Below are 21,170 nucleotides of genomic sequence, written 5' to 3' on the forward strand. Positions count from 1 at the left end.
CGATAGTAGCGAATACTTATTAGTAAGACCTGCTGAAAAATCAACTTTGCCCTGCCATCAGGAGTAAACAATGAGGTCTTGGACTTCAGGAGTACTGCTGCTGCATGACAACATCTGACCACATACAGCCCATAAGACAGTTGAGTCTATTCAAGAAATTAAATTGGAATGTGTGGTACATTCTTGTTATTCACCAGACCGTGCCCCTAGTGAGTTTCAGCTGTTCAGTGCTCTCAAATAAGCAGTGAGAGACAGGCATTTCAGAAGTGACAATGAGGTGAAAACCATTGTGCACGAGTGGCTGCACATATGACCAAAAGAATTCTTTCATCATGGTATCTATGCCATTCTGGAGTGGTGGAATATGTGCATTCAATGTCAGGGATATTATGTAGAAAACTACATGCAATTTTTTTTGTTCATTGCTACAAATAAAAATATGATAGGCTTTCATTTGAATCACCCTCATATCTTCAAGTGTTCACAGGTCAGTTTTTTCATCACTTCCATGACATGCGTCCGTGACTCAGATGGATGGGGCATTTGTTCTGCCCTTCTTTGTATACATTCATTATCATCTGTTTGTCTTATTTGGTATGGATTACACGAACTTGAACAGTACCTGTATTGCACAAGTGATTTTTAAGCAATCTGCATTGCAGACTGATAGCATTTCTGTAGTATTCTACCTGTGAACAGAACAATCTGCCACCTGTGTTGCTACTACTCAGCCAAATAATGAAATTCTCATGTTCATTTAGATGATTATGCAAATAGAGGATATTTACTACAGATTTAATGAATGTGAGATGATGACGGCTGTTAAAAAATTACACTTTACATTTCTCTTTTATTTTTACCTCTTACTATTGTCAGGACAGTTTCCAAGTGTATTTTTCCTTTAAACCACATGTAGGTTAATGTTCCTAAGAACTTCTTCAGTTAAGAAAATTGTTATTCATTATGATCAAATAAAATAAGGCTCATGGTTGTAATTATTAAAATATTTCTGTAACTTCTTGAGGCTGTTCTGTCTGTTACCATTTTGCTGTGTGATTATTTCCTTGCTAAGCTGATGCAGTCTGATAAGTCATGTTACAAACAAATCATTCACTAACCTTAATTAAAAGTCCTGCATTATGCTGCATATTATTGTAATAGTTGTTTACTTTTTTCAGTATCTGGTTTGTATTTCATAATTTGAATGCTCCATGAAAATTCACAGAATATTTCTCTGTTACATTTTCTGGAACATTGTGCTAGGAAAGAGAGATCTCAGATACGTCAATAAAAATTATTTTTTTGCTAAACAGTCTTGATTGCGTAAACATTTTATTTAAAGTGGTGACCAGTTTCGATCCATTGTACGTAGATCATTCGTTGTACTGATTATCTGCAGACCTAGTACTCCATGATGGTGATAGAAGCTGGGCTGGCTGAGCAGGCTGCTCTAGAGATTACATCTCTCTAGAGCAGCCTGCTCAGCCAGCCCAACTCCTGTCACCATCATGGAGTACTAGGTCTGAAGATGATCTAAGTGCAATGGGTCGAAACCGGTCACCAGTTTAAATAAAATAGTTATGTGATCAAGACTGTTTATTAGCAAAAAAAAAATTCTCTGTTACAGTGATACTCCAAAAACTGGTCCCTGGCTGTTGTCAGTGGTTTTTGGGAAATTGCTTATATCCAAGATGATGTGTTACAAGAACCTCACAGTTTGAAAGTTTCATACCCCTACTAAATAACAGTTCCTTCGGACTCATTTTGTCTTCTAACTTGTACCAGCTTGTTACATCAAATTCAAGTGCTTCTTCAGAACAAATATCCTCAGTTTCACTGTCCTTTGTTAACAACCTTAAGAGTTCCGCAGCGGAACAAAACTCTGTGCATTCTAGCTACAAGTTATCACCATTATCTCTGGAAGCACTCGGACACTCTTCACTCTGACCTTCATTGTTTCTTTAATATTGAATGCTGTTGATGAATACTTGTCCATAATGTACCAAAATTGTAATGCATTGGGATGATCATCATTTAAACCCATAATTCCGATACATGAGAATTAGTTCTCAAGGACATCCTGGTTAAGTTTTTCAGTTAACAGATAATTTGCTTCATAACTCTTCTGCAGATATTGAAACATATTTTTTAACATCTGCACTGTTTTGTACACTTGAATCTGAAGTTACAGATAAAACTTTCTACACAGCTGCTTCAACACAAATTATTACTGAAAATAGTTTTTTCGGTGTCACTGCCTGCTCACAGTTGTAGGAAAACCATTAGCTTCCTGTGACCACTGATGCAACTTCCCCCAGAGCATACAAATTGTGAAATAAAAGCCAAACATTGAAAAAATAAATGGCCTTTAGCTACAGAGGAGGTTATTGATGGATTTATTTCTACCACAACTTATCAGACTTCATCAGCTTGACAAGGAAATAATCACACAGCAGGACAGCAAAAGAAGGAACAGATTCAAGAAGCTCAGGAAATTTTATATAAATTACAATCTTGTGCATTATTTTATTTGAGCATAATCACTTTCTTTAAATAAGAAGCACAATATTGTGTCTGCTCTACAGTATTAATTTATTTATTTTGTTGACAGGTTTTTGGCTTACAGAGCCATTGACTGAATATGGTTTTGTAAGCTGTAAACTGTTTCATGAAGTAAATTAATACTTAGAACATGCACAATGTCACACTTTTAATTTATAATTATGGGTAACATATTTTTAGCAGCTTAAGTTATCCTCCTGATTACTCCAGTGCACTGGCTGTGCTCCTAAGTTGGTAAAATCTATTTCTAATGTAATTTTACAAATTGCAGCAGCATTTGATTTTTTTATGTAAATTAGATATTGTATTACCAGTGCTGTCTACAGTTAGATAATGGACTGGTGTCATAAAGTTCCTACCAGTCTTCTCAAAAATCTTTTTGGTCAAACTAACAGGAAATTTGTGGCACAGACATCCATAGGAATGGCAAATATAATATCTATTGATGAGGTGTCAATAACGGAACATTCAAAAGATCTTGATTTAGTAGAAGCTGTACAGAAATAGGGTAACAGGAGACTGAAACCACTTACTGCAAATTATGCAATTGTTTTCATGATTAATAATATCTACAGTAATTGGAAACTGCATGTTTCATACTTTTTGTCTAACTGAGGAGTAAAACATGAGAATTTGTTGGAAGTCATACAGGAACTAATTGTTTTATTGCAGCGTGCAGAAGTGGCATCAGAATTAGTTGTTTGTGATTGTGAAAAAAAGAAAGTAAATGCTGATGAACCCAGGGACACCACTATGTGGACAACCAAAGATCCACAAAGTACAAACCCCCCTATGCCTGACGATTAACTGTATGGATAGCCCAACCCATCTAGTTAATAGACAGCTGAATACCCTGCTTAATGGAGGATGTGTAAGGGCTTCCCAGTGAAACTTGAGCAAGGTACTTGAAACAACTTTGGCAACATGTGGGTGGGCCCACGTTAGGAGTTCGCTGCCAGGTTTCGCTGGGAAGCCTTTACACATACTCCATCGATCATAATCTCTCCCCACCTGATTTCCTTGTTTTTGGAACCCTGAAGCAAGGCATTTGTGGCCATTAATCTGCTTTGGATGAACAAGTGCACACTTCGTGACAATCAAGCTTCCCTAACAGCAACAGTTAGTGTATGTGAGCAATGAAAGGTCAGAACTACTGAAAATTAAGAGAGGAATTCCACAGGGCTCCATTCATGGATCCTTCCTCTTCATTGTCTGTGTTAATGGCTTCTCAAACTATATAGCCTGCAAAAAGTCTTACATGCCGCTGATACGACCATGATCTCCACAGGTTAGAGTATGCAAGAGGTGGTAAACAAAAATAATTAACTTTTTGAAAAATGTGGGGTGTAGTGTATTGATAACCAGTTAAGTATAAACAATACAAAAACAGAGGAAATTTATTTCAATCTGAAGATACAGAAAGAATAGAATCACAGTGTCGAACTATTGGGACTAAAAATAGACCAGACTCTCATGGGATGTAAGCTATATGACAGGCGAACTTGCACACATGATATTCGTGCTGTATAAACCAAGATATTCTATCGGTAGAAGTTGACTGATGCTGTGCTCCTATGCATTCTCTCTGTCACAACTACAATATGTGATTCTGTTATGCGGTAATTCAACAAGCACAAACTGTGTGTTCAAATGGCAACAAAAAAAGCAATTAGATGTTTACAGGGATTGGGTCCAAGAGAAACTTGTAAGGAGCACTTCAGCCTATTAAACATAATGACCCTCCCAAGTCTCTATATGTATACTGCTTAATATACATAAAAGAAAATGTACAAGAATTACTTTTGAAATAATAAACACTAGTTACTTTTTCCATCTGCATTGTTTTCATTTGACTGTCCCTTTTACTTGTGTGGTTGTTAATTTCTCTGGAAGAATGGCCAATCTGATTATTATGTGATCTGGGGTAACGACAAATACTTCAGCAGTTCCATCAAAGTCTGCCAGCCAGTGTCCTTATTGTCTCAAAGTAACTGTAACTAAACCATATGAAAAGTTATTCTGAAAATTTCATGTAATATAATGTGCATATTATGAAGTAATTATTGTGATTATAGTGATAGAAAAACATTATTTGTTTTATTATGGTGTGTTGTAAAGGGCAACTGAAACTGAATAAGCGTAGTACAGAAAAGAACATTCTGTGAAAATAAGGTAGTTGTAATGTATTCAGTTTACATGCCTGCAATTGGCAGAACTAATTCCAGTATTTATCATCAGTTTACGAACACTTCACTTATGTACAATTACTAGGTAATTAATAAATGTAATTGTTTGACTCTTAATGTGGGCCTTAACAAAAATCCATCACTATAAGGTGAAACATTGAGGCAGACATTAAGTGGCGTCACCGTAGTGCTAGGTACAAAAGGTGCAAAGAAATAGTTCACAGTGATGTGTTATTGAGAAGGGGCTGGGAATGGTGAAGACTGCTTTAATCCCAGCTTCTAACGAGCACTGCCCCCACCTTCCTGTTTCTTGTGAAATTTAAGCTTGTCCTTCCCACAATGGCATTCCACCATCCACCGAACCTACACAATATACTCGCTCATCCTTACACAACCCCTGCTCCCAATCCCTTACCTCATGGCTCATACCCTTTTAACAGACCTAGATGCAAGACCTGCCCAATACAGCCTCCCACCACCCCCTATTCCAGTCCGTTCACTAACATCACCTATCCCGTCAAAGGCAGGGCTGTCTGTGAAACCAATCATGTGACCTACTAAGCTGCAACCACTGTGCTGCATTTTATGTAGGCATGTCTGCCCACATGAATGGCCACTGACAAACTGTGCCAAGAAATAACTTGACCACCCTATTGCTGAACACACTGCCAAACATGATATGCTTCATTCCAGTGCCTGCTTCACAGCCTGTACCATATGGATCCTTCTCACCAACACCAGCTTTTCTGAATTGTGCAGGTGGGAACTTTCCCTGCAGTACATCCTAGGTTCCCATAACCCTCTTGGCCTCAACCTTCATTAGTCACTGTCCTCACCCATCCAGCCATCATTTCACAGTCGTCATTCCACCACCACACCCAGTCTCTTTATTTCTCTCTTTTTCCTCTTCCCCCCCCCCCTTCCCCTCCCCACCTCTTCCCTACCCTCCATCTAACCAGCAGCACTTCACTGTCCGCCACCCTCACCGTACTATCCCTCCTCCTTCCCACCCCAGCCTCCTCGTTACCCCCACCCACTTGCCACTCCCATCATGCACTGGTGCTGCTGCTCGCAGTGTGGTTTCAGTTGCCTGTGACATACTATTGTCACATTCCATCCTGGATTTTCCATTGTTTGACTTTGACCAAATTGGTGTATGTTTATGGAGCTACATTGGATGTACTAAGAAAGTACTTCCTGCTGCTTGTTGTAACTTCATTCTTTTGTCTTTGTTCATGTGTTTCTTAGTCTCTAATACGAATGATATCATTGTCATTTCACTGATTGTACATTATTAATCTCATATCTTTATCAACTTGCTTTCTACATCCTTCGATTTTACATTCCACTGTTCATCTTATATCCTATGGCTCTTTTTTTTCCCCTTCAACAGCTGTAGTGACGGTTATACAACCTAACTTTTGCTGACTCCTTACATGTTTTTCTTTGCGTGGACAATGACCGCATAGAATAAAGCTGAAAACCCTGAAAGATAAAGAGATGTTATCGACGGTTGCAACACCAGGGGTTGGGTGAGGAGAGTATTACTTTATGCCAGTCTATTGAAAATATAGTAATCCTGTTGGGTACTGCATAATTTAAAATTTTGAAAAGAAATTATTGTTTTCAATGTCTTCCACTAAATTTCATAAATGTTTTAAATTTTTCAGTTAAACTTAACCCAAAAATTTTAGTGTAGATAGTAGATGTGACTTACCACAATGCATATCATACTTGGTATTTTCAGGTTTAGGATCCTACTTACACATCAGTACCTCTTTAAATAGTATGTTGTTAATGTAAGTTAACAACAATTAGTGATATATTATTGTTATGATATGTTTTAATTTTCTAGGGTGGTCATAAAGTACTCCTCCCCTTGTGGTAGTAATACACATTATGGACAATGCATTGGTATGGCTGGGATTATAAGCAAGTTGTATTTGCTCTGAAGAGAAATCATAAAAAAGGAGTAAATCACAGTGAACAAAGTTGAGGGACCCATGTGCATATTGTTTGTGTTGCATAAACCTTCTGCATTCCTTTATCGCTTTCTTTGACACTTTCCTCTTTTAGGGTATAGAACTCATTTACTTGGCTTCACTTCTTTATAGCCATCTTTCACCCTTCATTCAGTCATGTGTACCTTACCCTCCTGCACTACTTAGTTGTAAGTATGTTTTACTTCACATTGTTGTCATTACCTTACTTTTCTACCTCCTTTTAGTTACTACAGAAGTAGAATAGTGAAAATGTATGCGCGTTTTTTCTCTTTGCTGTATGCATATTAGTGAATTGTTGTAGTGAAGGGAGGTCAACATGTTTACATTTGTTATCCACTTTTGTTCTGTTTCTCTTTTACTCAGTGATTCTGATTAGTGATATTTCTGTCTGAAATTGTGTCTCATCTTATAGTAACAATCAAATTAAATTTAAAGCCCTGAGCTGATATTCATATTTCTAGTAGCATTTATGTCAATGTTTTCTTGTCACAGGGCTACATCTCACCTGTAGATTTGAAAATCATGTTACCAGACAGAGAAATTGTCATAGTAAGTGTCAAGAAAAATGCCAACACTGAAGAAGTTTATGCTGCAGTTGTTGACAAAATACGCATGAACAAAAACACAGCAAGATACTTCTACCTCTTTGAAATTGTTGAGTACAATTTCGGTAAGTTCAGCTTAAATACAAGAAGGCTATATTGAACAGACCTCACAGAGATTGAGAAGGAATACTTTGTTCCTTTTTAGTTATAGTTACGTGGATACATGCACATTCTATAAATGTACATTTTCACATTTCCATTTCCAACTGGTATTAGTCATACAGAGCAATGACTGAAAAATCTACAAACAATGAAGCTTCCCTTCTTCTGGGAGTACACTCACTTAACAGAAGTCTTCAGCTGTGGTAGCAGCTTTAGACTTGATTGACTTAAGCTCTAAAATCATACAGTGCGCTTGAAAGGACTATTACCCAAGCATGTTGGGAAGTTGTTCATTACGTGGTTGTGCTTTGTTTAATATAAAATAGACATATATTAAATATTTTTAAGACCTTAATGATGTAAAAGACACTCAGGAACATACATAAATGGATGATTTCTCAAAATTTAAATGATATGTATATAAGTGATGACATTTTTTCCTCCTTACCTAAAAATGAGTGAATGATATGATTGGTGTCTTTATTAACTTCGTAAGAGAGCTATCACATGTTGCTGACTTTTTAACTGTAGACATTGTTAGCTTTCTGTACATTCCTTTTAAAAAGATTAAATTCTTCCTTAGAGCGGAAACTTCTGCCTACGGAGTATCCTCACAACCTTTACATACAGAACTACAGCACAGCAACATCTACGTGTCTCTGTTTACGACGGTGGCTGTTCTGTCTTCAGAAGGAATTAAAACTTGCTTGTGATGATCAAGCGACAACTTTTTTCTTCTGGCAAGCTGTTGATGATGTTAATCGTGGTCATATTCGAGCTGATGATCGTTTGTATCAACTAAAAGCACTACAGGATGCATCGCGCAAGCATGAGGTTTGTGAATTTCATTAAGTCACAGGTCAATATATTAAATTGTAAAGTTAAGTTACTGCTTGTTTTAGATGTGCAATCATGTGTGAGAGATCATTTATTACTGTGCATGTTGGATGATGAATTAGGAGATAGTTTTCTTGCCATACAAGTGCCTGCATTCAGGACTCCACAAATAGTAAGCTAAATTCTGTAATCAAAGCAATAAAGAAAAACCTAGTGCAGTTTTAGAAAGTTGTATTAAAATCTACCTTGGGAAATCGCATGGTAAAGATGCTGAGATCAGTCAGTGTGGGCCAGCTTTTTTCCAAAACATGTCTCAAGCTTTTATTGAGAGTGTTCATAATCAGTGGGCAATGTAACTAATGATAATTTTATTTGTATAGTTTGTGTGCCCAAATAAAGTATTTAATGACTGAAAAGGCAGGAAGCAAGTACAACAGCAGATTGCTCAGTCCCTCATTGTGAGCTTTTGGCAGTACTTTTATTTCTGGTTGTTCGGGTTATTATACTTGGATAGCATCTGTGGTTTTCACTTATGTCCACATTGGATACATGTTACTGTCAAATGTTGCATTATGAAGTTTAACCTTTTCTTGTCAGTGTTAGACTGTGACATTTTTATTTCCTCCCACAGCATGTTTTAAGAGCTTACACCTAATTCTTTAGGTGGATCTGTGGATTACCTTCCAGTTTTGGTGTAATTATGACTTGTTAATGTAATACAGCCCTGGAATTACAAATTTTTATCAATAATAAAACTATTACAGGATGCTACAGCAGAAAAACCCGAGGGTTGTGATTAATATGCATTTGCATCTTTAGATGGCCCACAGACATAAATTGGTTCAGAGATTGTATGGGTGTAGAGATACAGTGCTTTGCAAGTCAGAGAGCATTGAGAACCAGATTAGATTTCACAATTTAAAAAAAATATAAATAAAATAAAAATATTCTGCATTTCTCTTGCTTGATGCTTTTCGGTTAAACTATCTAATTGATTATCCCTTCACTATCGTTCCCAGTTCCCTGTTTAACTGCTGCCATGAAATTGTGACTTATTTTTAAGATGGACATTTTTCTCTGTAACTGTGCCCTTTTGAAGTTTCATATTTTTTCATCTTTTTTATTAGTGTAGTTATCGAGAATTCTATTGAAATGATAATAAGATATGGCTTTCCAGGCTTTCCCAATGGATCTCTCACAAATACACTTTTTGGGTTTGCCGCCAGATCATATTGTGTAAATCCCACAATATTTCATGGATGCAACTGCTCAACATTTTCAGCTGCTGGATGTTGCTTCTGTCACTGCTACAATACACATCTTGCAGCAGTGACAGAGCAACTACCACCACCAGTAGATGTCGAGCAGTTATGTCGAGCAGCTGCATCCATGAAATATTGTGGGATTTACACAATACGATCCAGCGACAAACCTGAGAAGTGTATATGCGATAATGAGATATTTCATAAAATTTCATTGGTGTCCTGGAGAGTCCACTGTTGGTACTTCAGTTTAACTGAAACTGGTACTGTCAACAATGGACAGATGATTATGTTCATAATTTAAATTATAGTACAAGATGCATAGACAACTGAGCATATTACTCACCAATTAAATGATAACATAATCATAAGAACAACCATACAGTCCAGAATCAGGTCTTGTACATCAGATGCAGAAGGTTTTGTTACAAAACAGCATATGTACTAAATACTCATTACATAGTTCAACAGTTATTGTGGACAAAGGTCACTCAGACTGAAGACGTTTGGTAATGTGTTGATATGTCAGGCCAGTGGGCATGTAAAAGTGTCATAAAACTTAAGACAGTTGGCCTTTATTGTCAGCAGGGAAATTCAGACTGTTGGGTGGTAGGTACAAGTGGAAAATGTGTTGTGGGGTGAATTGGAATGTGAAGGCATGTCTGCAATTACCCTGCCTGATGAAAGATAGATAACTTAGTAGAAGCTCTTGTCTATGTATTTGTTTATTTCAAACATGTTTTTGGAGATTAATAAATTAATCATGCCCATATACCACCCCATAGTTCCCAGCTTGTATCATTGGTAAATGAACACTAAAAAAACATGAGTATACATGGTTGGCCACTAAGGTAAATCATTTGGTGTAACTCTAATCAAATAACTCTGACTGACGGATTACAGTAGTGCGAGGCAGTGTTGATAGTGTGCAGCCAGCTATGCTGGACAAGGTTCTGCATATATTTACAAAACAGGCAATATGGCAGCACATGGCAGTGTTTACTTGTCCCTATTATTCTACTCAATGAAAAGTCAATCCCAGTGCAATTTTAATCAAACTACATGTAGCTGAGAGAGATGTGCCTACTTTGACTAATCAGTGTCTGTTGATCATTCCATGGGAAAAGCCAACTACAATTGAAACATCAGTAATTTTATTTCTCACAAACAAATGTTTGAAATGATGGTGATTTTGGAAAAAAAAAAAACTTTATTCAAACATAAAGTTTTGGTGAAGCTGCCTGTACCTTATTCCACAAGTAAAGTCTTTGTGTCTTGTCTATTAACTTAACATTTGAATATTCCTGGTGATATTTCTCTAGCTTAAGTAAAACTTCTGCCAATGTAAGTTATTTGTTTTCTAGTTTTTACCTTAATTTATTGCTTTAGTGTGTTACCAGTAGGTTAATTTGTTTTTAAGTTATTGCTGCAAAGTGAGGCAAAATTTGGATGTCTCAATTAGTCCCCTACTTGAGAAATGCAAGTAGTGCAAGGTGATTAGTGAGACTGAATAAAGGCAAGCCATTGTGGACAGAGATCTTGCACACCACTCGTGCAAACTAGATTTTAAGTCTCCACAACAATTTAGGTGAGACACTGACTGGATGTCTCTTTCAGCCTGTGAGGCACCATTTCACTTACATCCTCACTATTTTTATTGTGCCAGAATCACTACAGCAAGTTAATGCATATCCAATTGAATGAAAATGATTGTAAGAGAATGGCAACAGTAGAAACATAACATTGATAGCAGTGTAATTCATATCAATTGCAGATACTGGCAACACTGGAAGTATTGACTGTAGTTTATTAATTTGTCTGTAATTGCAAATTGGTACCTCGTAATGTGGCACGCTGATTAAGACACTAGTTTTGCATTTGGGAGAACAGAGCTTAAGCTGTCTACATGACCATTCAGATTTATGTTTCCCTATATCGCCTACAGAAAAGACAGGGATGGTTTATTTGAAAAGGACGTGACTGATTTCCTTTTCCATCATTCTTCAGTCCAAAGTTGCGTACTGTTTCTAATGACCTGACCTTTCTTCAAAGTGAAGTGTGGTTGGCTGGTTGATTCGGGGAGAGGGGACCAAACTGTGAGGTCATTAGTGCCATCAAATTAGGGAATGATGGGGAAGGAAGTCGGATGTGTCCTTTTAAATGAACCTTCGTGACATTTGCCTGAAGCGATTTACTGCTATCATGGAAAACCTTAGTCGGGATGGCCGGATGCATGCTTGAACCATCATTCTCCCGATTGCGAGTCCAGTGTGCTGACTACTGCGCCACCTTGCTCAGTCAAAGTGAGGCACTCAATTATTAAAGATGCTGGACCTTATGCAAGAGGAGTGGGGTTCAGACAACCATCCAGTCACCCAGAATAGATTTTTCGAATTTGTTCCAATGAGTCAAAGCTGAATTCTTTCCCATACTTGTTCAACTGATGTGGTGCTCCATTTATTAATATGCTGCTGTTGGTGGAACATTGACACCTAACCTAACCCCCTTCCCTAGTTCTAGCATGTGTGATTACTTTGTTGTCATGCCTAAACTTGAAAACTAGAAATAAAGGAAGGTAACTGCAAGTTTGTTCATTTTCTGCTCCCCATGTAGTATTTTTCAAATAATAATTTGAAAATATGAATATTTTTTTCTTTAATGTATTTTGATGAAAATTAGTCCTAAATACTGAACCGCAGTGAAAACTACTACTTTTTTTCTGAAAAATTGAAAATACTTTTATAAAAAGCACTGTGAATTATTTGAGTGATTATGTATAATTCAGCAAAAAACGATGCAAAATTCTAGTTTACTTATCAGATGATTTTCCCATCAGGAATGCCATTTGTTCGTAATATTTGTATTAATTTAACAGTCATTCTGCAATAATTAGTAAACTGTTTTATGTTTGTGCATTTCATTTCTATAAGATGATTTGTTTACAAAAATGACCTATTTCATAAACCTCCACAAAAATGTAGTGATCCGTGTTCTTTCTTGCAGTACCTAAAGCTGGCAAGGGAATTAACAGGCTATGGAGAGATAGTATTCCCTCATTGCTCCTGTGACTCTCGAAAAGATGGCCATGTTATTGTTTCTGTCGGAGCCAACACTTTTAAGCTACAGGCCTGTCGAGAAGATGGTGCTTTAGAGGTGGGTAGTCAGTTTTGTTTATAGACCACTAAAAATTTATTATTGAATTATTTTAAAAATGAATTTGGAACATTTGTTGGGAATAGCAACTAGCACAAGTTGGTTCTCCTGAAATATGCAGTGTTCAGAAAGTAATAAAAACTGTCCTTAAATTTTCGGAATAGAGTAATCCACTGATTCTGAGTGATTAATACTTATGTTGCTGTGAACAGTGCAACATACATGAGAGCATTGTGTGAACAATGGTGTTTAAAATTTTTTAAAACATTTTTGTTTTCTTGCCAAATTTTTAATGTATATTACAAATTAAATGTTTTGATGATGTTTTAATGGTTTATTTTCAGTCTCAAATTGTGGAATTTTCATGGCCTACTATTAAAGAATGGGAAGTTGATGATGAGGCTATGGCATTCTGTTTTCAATACCAGAGGCCTGAGAAGAACCCTAGATGGGTGAAAATATTTACACCATATGTAAGTGCTTATTGTGGAATACTGAAATGGGAAAATGCCTTAAAAGGAGAATGTGTGAGAATGATCATTTACCGTAATGTTTCTAACTTATTGCTGAACTATTGTTATTGGGGCAGATAATGATATGTCAAAAGAGACCGATTTTCAATAACCTAGTTCTAAAAGAACTTAAATTGTTTTTACTATTTGCCATATGAGAAGAATTTATAACAAGAAGGAATAACATAATTAAAATATGTGATTAATTTCAAGTATAATGAAAATCTTGGTTTCCCATATAGTCTGTAGGACACTTTGTTGTCTGTTTGCCTGTCTGTCTGCCCAACTTAAGACCCATTTTTCTCAGGAATGGGTAGAGTATCAAGTTGAAATGTTTGTCAAGTACTAAGATCTGCTGCCCTCTGGCAGTCTAAATAATTTAAGCTTGTAAGCCATTGTACTCACAAGATAGGGTCATACATGTCACATATTTTGATACTCACAGACTCACCTATCGAAATCTATCGATAAACTGCCTATGTATGTGTCGGGCCTGGTGGTCTAGTGGTAAAATGTGTACCTCGAAACGGAGAAGGCACAGGATTGCATCTTGCCTGTATCACAGAATTTTCAGTCTTTGTTTTAACCTGGTCTTAACCTCTCAACAATTTGAAGAGTTTCCAGAGACGACAAGTGATTTGCATTCCACATTAAACTTTAGGCCCCCTTTCCCCACTTGTATAACTGGGGTACGTTAGGGAGACAAAAGTCACAGAATTGGCATCCAATAGAAAGAAAGACTTGTGCAAGGCCGTTGAGTCACACAAAATTATTATTATTATTATTATTATTGTATATCTATGTAATTAAGTTTTTACAGAACCCTGCAGAGTGCAAGTCCTACTCACACTTGTCCGGTTTTTATTTCTCCATTTCTGTCTTCCATTAAGTATTGTAGATCTATAATTTTAATTACATTTGGAATTTTCTCAGAGAAAACTCCCTGTTACATAGCTTTGGCTGTATAATTCTTAAGAGGACAGTCAATAATTGGATAGAAGGTATGGCATGTATAGTGTCATGCAGCTTAACATTAAGTTGTGCAGCATCTGTGTCAGTGAAGGGGTTATTAATCGTGCCCTTACTGTATCAGCTCAGGTTTTCTGTGAATTCCATTATTAGCACTCCTACCTCATAGATAGGGGTGTTTTGTCTTTCTCAGAGAATGTAAGTTGTTAAATTGTTACTTATACTGCCAAAGTTGATACTGATAATATACTCACACCATCAGATAGTTGCTCAAAGCTGCAAACAAGCTGATTTGCACTATTTTCCTCAGCACTTTGCTAACAGTGATGTTCTTACACCTTTAAAATAATACATTTTAGGAACCGTGTAAACTCTCTTCTCAGCATTTAAATTTAGGGCATCAGTGCATAATCCTCTTTCTTCGTTTATGTTATTGCAACAAAGAGTGTATCATTTTTGTATGCAGTGTATGCTTGCAGCAAGTTTCAGAAATATGTCTTACATATCAGTGCTTTCGTCATTCAAGATAAACTGCTGGTAAGAGAGATAACATGTAAAAAGTAAAAATAGAGAAAACACGAATAGGGTTGGTGAATTCTTACATAAGTATTGGGTCAGTACATGTAGTGTATGAACTATTGAACATTTCAAGAAAGTTTTTTTTTCATTTTTTAAATAATGGCTCCCTTACATTTTCTGTTCGCAGTACATTTTCTTGCTGGATTGTTTTGAGAGGATACACGAGGAGAGCAAGTGGCTGGACACTGGGGAGTGACGCTGGGCCTGGCGTTAGCTGCCGGCATGCCCACAGTGTCAGCGACGCTACCCCAGGACACCCGTGTCCTCCTGCGCCTCAGCCTCTGGCCCACTCACATTGTCCCACATGTGAGGCTCTGTGTCCTCTGTCTGATGCTGCATACCACACATATCATAAACAGTACCTATTAAGGACTGGGAAGTGACATGGTGATCTTGAATGTTTCTTTATGTAAATGCTACTCACAAGACTGAAATTCTGAATGTATGTGTACGTCTTGAGTGGAGTTGTATAATTGAGTGACTGACATGTTTGTGTGGTTAACTTACAATATGAATGGAAAAAAGAGATTGCATAGTATCACTCAATACTCTTGTGTGGCACTGCATATTTTTTACTTCTGTTATGCAGATTTGTACATTTAATGTTTGAGATGTGTGTAATTTTGATTTGTGTTACTTGTCCAATATTATGCAATGTTGTAGTAATCTGCTGACCACCTGTGTGTCTGTAGTATGAACATCGGCTGTGCAGAGATGGAGGGGGGAAGAGTGTGGATGAATGCGTTTGAGAGAGAGAGAGAGAGAGAGAGAGAGAGAGAGAGAGAGAGAGAGAGAGAGAGAGAGAGAGAATTGTCTTAATTGACAAGTGATATTTATTTGTGTGAGCAAAGCACTCTGTGTGCAAGTACACTGTTAATGTTACATTATCTTATTGGAAAAAACTGAGAGGAATGATCTTGTAATAATAAGAGCGCGAATGTGCTGCACCTAACCAGTTTATAAATTGGAGAATTGTTCTTTATTCTTCTTGAATATTCCTCTTTCTTTCCCCTTAACTCCTGTAATGCCTGTGTTATTCTGTGAGGTGGTGATTCACTATTTTAGTTCACATTATTAATACTATTTTGGTTTCATAGTTTGACCATTTTATACCTAAAAGTAATTCATGTTTCGTTTTAAATGGTGTAGTGCTTGGATACTGTATCTCCTGCGCCAATAATCTGGCTTTGCTATTTGGAGTAATCCCTTTAAACGACTTAAGATACTTACTTTTTTTTTTCTTTTAACCCAGAAACTTTTATGGAGAGCTTGTAACATTGAATATATAAATAAATACAATGCTCCCAGCAGATAACTTGCGAAGATTTGCTTATCTTTTATCATGTAAATAACATCGAGAAATACTTTCGATAAATGCTTTAATCAGGCCAGTGCTTTTTTAGGCACATCTCACGAGTACTGATGACATTATGTGCAGGTATAAGTTTGTACATTTGTTAAATGAAAAACATATTATACTTAATAGAGCCAGTGATCTTGAAATTGTCTCTAACATTCAGATATCTAAATTTTTACGTCAAATGTATTGGTTGAAGAATTTATCTTGGAACACTAAAACGAAACAAATTTCTTGTGAAGGAGATTACAGTCGCCATTTACCATCTGTCTGTGTGACTATAATCAGCAGTAAATTGGGGATATGGAACAGAATAAGCACTGCAAATTTACAAACCTGTTACAGAATCTTTACTCTTTAAGTCATGGAGTAAAGGTATGTGAGAGTAGTTTTCTCGGTATACCCACAATTGGTGTTCATCTCGCTATTTCCCACTTTACTGATGAAAAATTAGAAAAAAAGTGTGTAGTTTCAGGTGTTCATTATGCAAATACTGATAATTATATAATCTGTAATGTGATTTAGTACACTATATTTTCTCAGTTTATGCTATTTTTTTGTGTTTTTCCTCATAGAGAATGAATAAGTTGGTCTCAAACAAAAAGAAGTGTCCAGATATAATATTTATGTATTTAATTTGATCTGCATTACATGCCATTTTTCTGCTTTGGTATTTTGTGTTTTTCCTGTTCATAGCAATCCTTCTATTTTGTATGTGGCTGTGCTCCTGGAGAATAATAGCTAACTGCAGCTTTAGCTTTAAAACTTCCTTCCCTTTCTGTATTATTTTATGTTACTACTCTAAAACATCTAAACAAGTTACAACAGTGTGTTTGTCAGTGGCAGCTTTTCCACACAAAATCTTTAATTGTGTGTAGTAAATAGCGTTAGGAGAATTTCATGTTTCAGTAGAAACTAGCATTAATTGAGTGCAGCTGTGCAGTTTAATAAGTTACAAACATAAGTAGAACATCTACAGCTGTCATTCATATTTTTCTAACAGCAGTATTGAAGCATACAGTTTTTGTTTTGTGCTCTCTGTGATTGTTTTACTTCACCCTCAGATTGAAAAATCATATTAATATTTATGTTTTTAGTTTCTGTATGTGACTGAAGTCTATGATTTTTGCGGATTCAGCTGTACGTACTTTATCATGGTCTTCATTTAGAGTGAATATTTTTGACTTAATATATGTAAATAGAAATGTATAGATTATGAGAATTCTGAAATTATCTCATCAAAACAGTTCATGTATTATGTGCAATGACTAGAAACATAGTTTTAGAAAATAATGAGCAAGATCTGTGAATACTGTATAGTATATTAATATATTTATTTTGAAGCTAACTGTGGTGAAATTGTTGAAAATAATAACGTTATAAACTCTTGAGAGAAGTATGAATATGGACATGTAAAAAATAATTCCTAATATAATCTCATTGAGCTGATGTGGTATAAATTAGTATCACAAAAGGTACTACTGTGTAGCACATTTTATAAACTGTCCAATAATATGATCATTATGCAGCATTTCCCAAAATAATGTGAATATACCCTGCCTTCTGACAGTTTTGTTGGTATGTGACTTCTACTGTACATAGTGCATCTGTAAGCTTATTTTCTTAAATCACTTCTGAAAAGTTTTCGTGAAGTCGTCTTACAATCATAAAGTTGATTGAGTCACTAGTATAAGCACACAAACACATTTAGTGTGATTGGTTATTGATTGTGTCAAATGTTTAACTGATATTGAAGTCATTTATAGAGTGTTCAGTAGAAGTCTGTAATGGTGCTGTTAATTGCCTTAGTCCTACAAAAAACAGACACATGCTTTTCAGACATTCCACTTTATAGACTGAGTTCCTGGTGTTTGAATGTTAATATTTGTAAGTTTCATTTAGTTAGAAATTAAAGAATTATCTAGAACTTGATGTTTTGTTGGGTACAAAAAGTGTATGTGTGTTTATTAATGACAGTTACACTGTTGATGTATGAAAATGTTTCCATATTATATTATTATAAGTAATTACTTATCCAGAGATTATACTTTCAGACTTGATGATTCCTGCCACAGCTCACTTTCACAAATGTGATTTTTCTTGCTAAGAAATTCAATACAAGAAAATAAAAAAGAAACTATAGTGTAACTGTTGTACATAGAATTGGTGTTCTGATGATGCAAGTGAAAACTTATGTGGACACTAAAATGCCTGCAAATTAAATTTGCTATGTAACCTAATATTTTTACATGAGAAGGCATTGAAATTATAGACATCGGCATGCATTTTCTTTGTGTTAGACACATGTGTAAACTACATTCCTGATATTTCTCACATCCATGACGGGATTATGGATGAATTTCCCTGCCCAACAATTGTAGAAATCAAATTTGACCAGCAATTTCCTCTTTCCATTTCCAGATGTTGAAACTGAAGATTTTAAAAGTTGAAAATGTGTCTGTTTTCCAATCACTACAATCTTACGAAAGAATCTAAGGCAAATGGAAGCAAAATTCCCAACAGTGATAAAAGAAGTCAGCATACACCATTGATTGCAACTTGACAACAGTTATACATTGTATGCACCATACTTCTTAGGAAACATTGTTAGTCATTATTCCATTTTTAAGTGACACATGGAACACTGCCACACAAAATCTTTAAAGACTTCACCAACTCTTTCAGTTCCATTCTCTATGCCTGTGGCAATAGATTTACTTTTACTATCCACCATTCTCGTTATCAAGTGTCCATGGGTGTTGAATAACTGCGCTGAGAAAATCTTGGAATCAAAAGAGAAGTTGCAGCCTACCACTCATCAAAGTAATTTGTAAGTGACCATCATTGTAATCCAAGAAAACCAAGACTTGACTGACAGCTTAAATTGGCAAAGCTTTCAGTATGTAATAAATATTTTGTAGGCTCAGGGGTGACACATCAGATGATTCTAATCAAGCTTCAGAACATTTTGGTGATTTTCATTTCTTGAAGATGAGGAAGAGGACCTTGTATGAGACAGTAAAACTTGGTCAAAGTGGATTGTGTTTAACTTGGGAATCTAGCCAAACAATACAAATATTTCAGTCTCAACACATTCAATACTTATTTGTTTGCTAACTTTTTGTATAAAGCGGAATGCACCCAATGTGATGCAGAATGCAAATTTTAAGAATTAACCAATACATAATTTTATAGCGTAGAAAAAACACTTACACAGTACTACTGTATTACAGTATACCTTAGTTGTTCACATATATACAAGGATGCTACTTTTAACATGAAGACTGTACAGACATGACAGTGCTGTTATGTGAAAGAGGTGATTGTTGTTACGTTAAACAATGGTTCTACACAGCAAGGTCAAACATACCAAAGAGATGCACTCACTGCACTATTTTACCAAAGTTTCAGTTGACTTGTAGCACTTTAAGTACCATCTTGATTCGAACCAAAATTATGAAATGCGAACACGTAACAGAAAGATTAAGATCATCAAGGCAAGTGAGAAAGACAAACACTCGGTGCGTGAAATAATGTTGCATATCAAATACGGTAAAACACAAATTTGTGAGGCTTTAAGAAACAAGGATAAGATATGGGATGCATGGATGAAAGAAAACAGGCAAATGAAAAGAAAGATGAATAAGATGAGAAATGAAGGAATTAATGAGATAGCGTGGGAAAAGTTCATAAATGCAAAGGCAAACAAACTTACCTTTGTGTGTCCCGTGTCACACAGTGAGATTGAGATTGTGGGAGTCACTAAAGAGCTTGGCAATTATGGAGTTCAAGGCATCCACAGGGTGCCTGGACAGTTTCACAGCTAGCCACTGCATCATGTGGAATGAAGTGTGCAAGGAAGATAAGGATGTGTGGAAAAATGCATCAGCACAATCTGTCTGTGAACAATCACCCAAAAGGTGTGTTCAGTGTCAATGAAATAGCATGATGTTAGGAAGAACTCCTCTTACAGCCAGTTATAGTAAGTACTGACGATATTCTCTGAATGGAAAATTTTGACTAGGAATGATGGGTATGCCTATGGTCTTTTAACATTGTTCACCTGATGGTGAGGTTTAAAGCTTCAGAACAAGTGATGTTTTAATAAACAACAATTTTAACAGTCATAGTTCTTCCTACCATCATGCCTTTCAGCAGCTGTGGTCGCCTGGAGTATAAAATAGTTTTCAATGAAATAGGACTGTTTTATCACACACTGACTTCAAAATCTCTAGCAGATCAAGGTGAAAGGGCATTGGCGGAAAACTGTCGAAGCTTAGACTCGCTGTACTGTGTGGAAACATCTTAGGTGAAATCGAGAAGCCACTGGTGATTGGAAAGTTGGCAAAATCCCATTGTTTTAAAAATGTAGATGTCAGTAAGCTTCTAGTCACATGGCAAATCAATAAAAAGACATGGATGGTGAGTGGTCTTACAGAAGAGTGGCTGGGCTCTTTCAACCCAAAATTAAAAAAGGAAATTGGCAAGTTCTCTTTTTTTCTAGAAAATGCACCCTGCCACACAAAAGTCAAGTTATCAGACATGAAATCGGCTTGGCTCCCATCAGGATCAACCAGCCTCACACAAACAAAAGACCAGGACCAGACTGGTTATTTACACATTCAAGTCCCGTTATAGGTGATTGCGATGGAGTATCATATTCTTAGTGCTGCAGAAGCTGAAAGCTAATTTGCTGTTGCACAGTCAGTTTCTGTCCTGGATGCAGTAAATTGGATTGACAGTAAGGGAAATAAAGCTCAAAACTTTCACCAAGTGCTACAACGAAGTGGGGTTCGGAGGTGGTGAACAAGATACTTCTGTCCTCATCAAAGCTCAAGAAAATGCTGCTGCTGAATTAATTGAAATGCATGAGGAGGAGGAGGAGGAGGAGGAGGAATACCAACAGTGTCACTTCAGGAGAGCAAAGTGACCATACAATGCCGGATCGCCTACACACTGGATTGGAAGGGGAGGTACCTTTTTTATTTCTTTACATTTTTTAGAAGCATATCAAAAGACTCGTGAATGTGACACTGTTTCTGA

General features: G+C 36.4%; 1 protein-coding gene across 4 annotated transcripts in view; it reads left to right on the top strand.

Moving 5' to 3' along the window:
- The window catches only part of LOC126412854 (sorting nexin-27), a 324,126-nt gene extending 306,072 nt beyond the window's left edge, over window positions 1–18,054 (top strand). For all 4 annotated transcript variants that reach the window (XM_050082713.1, XM_050082716.1, XM_050082714.1 and 1 more), the window contains exons 6-10: window positions 7,244–7,421; window positions 8,042–8,292; window positions 12,561–12,710; window positions 13,055–13,183; window positions 14,898–18,054. In XM_050082713.1, coding sequence (XP_049938670.1) covers window positions 7,244–7,421; window positions 8,042–8,292; window positions 12,561–12,710; window positions 13,055–13,183; window positions 14,898–14,966 — 777 coding nt within the window. In that variant the 3' untranslated portion in view covers window positions 14,967–18,054. The remainder of the gene's footprint in view (window positions 1–7,243; window positions 7,422–8,041; window positions 8,293–12,560; window positions 12,711–13,054; window positions 13,184–14,897) is intronic.
- The last annotated feature ends 3,116 nt before the right edge of the window (window positions 18,055–21,170 follow it).

The sequence above is a fragment of the Schistocerca serialis genome, chromosome 7 (genome assembly GCF_023864345.2).
Source record: "Schistocerca serialis cubense isolate TAMUIC-IGC-003099 chromosome 7, iqSchSeri2.2, whole genome shotgun sequence".
Lineage (NCBI taxonomy): Eukaryota > Metazoa > Arthropoda > Insecta > Orthoptera > Acrididae > Schistocerca > Schistocerca serialis.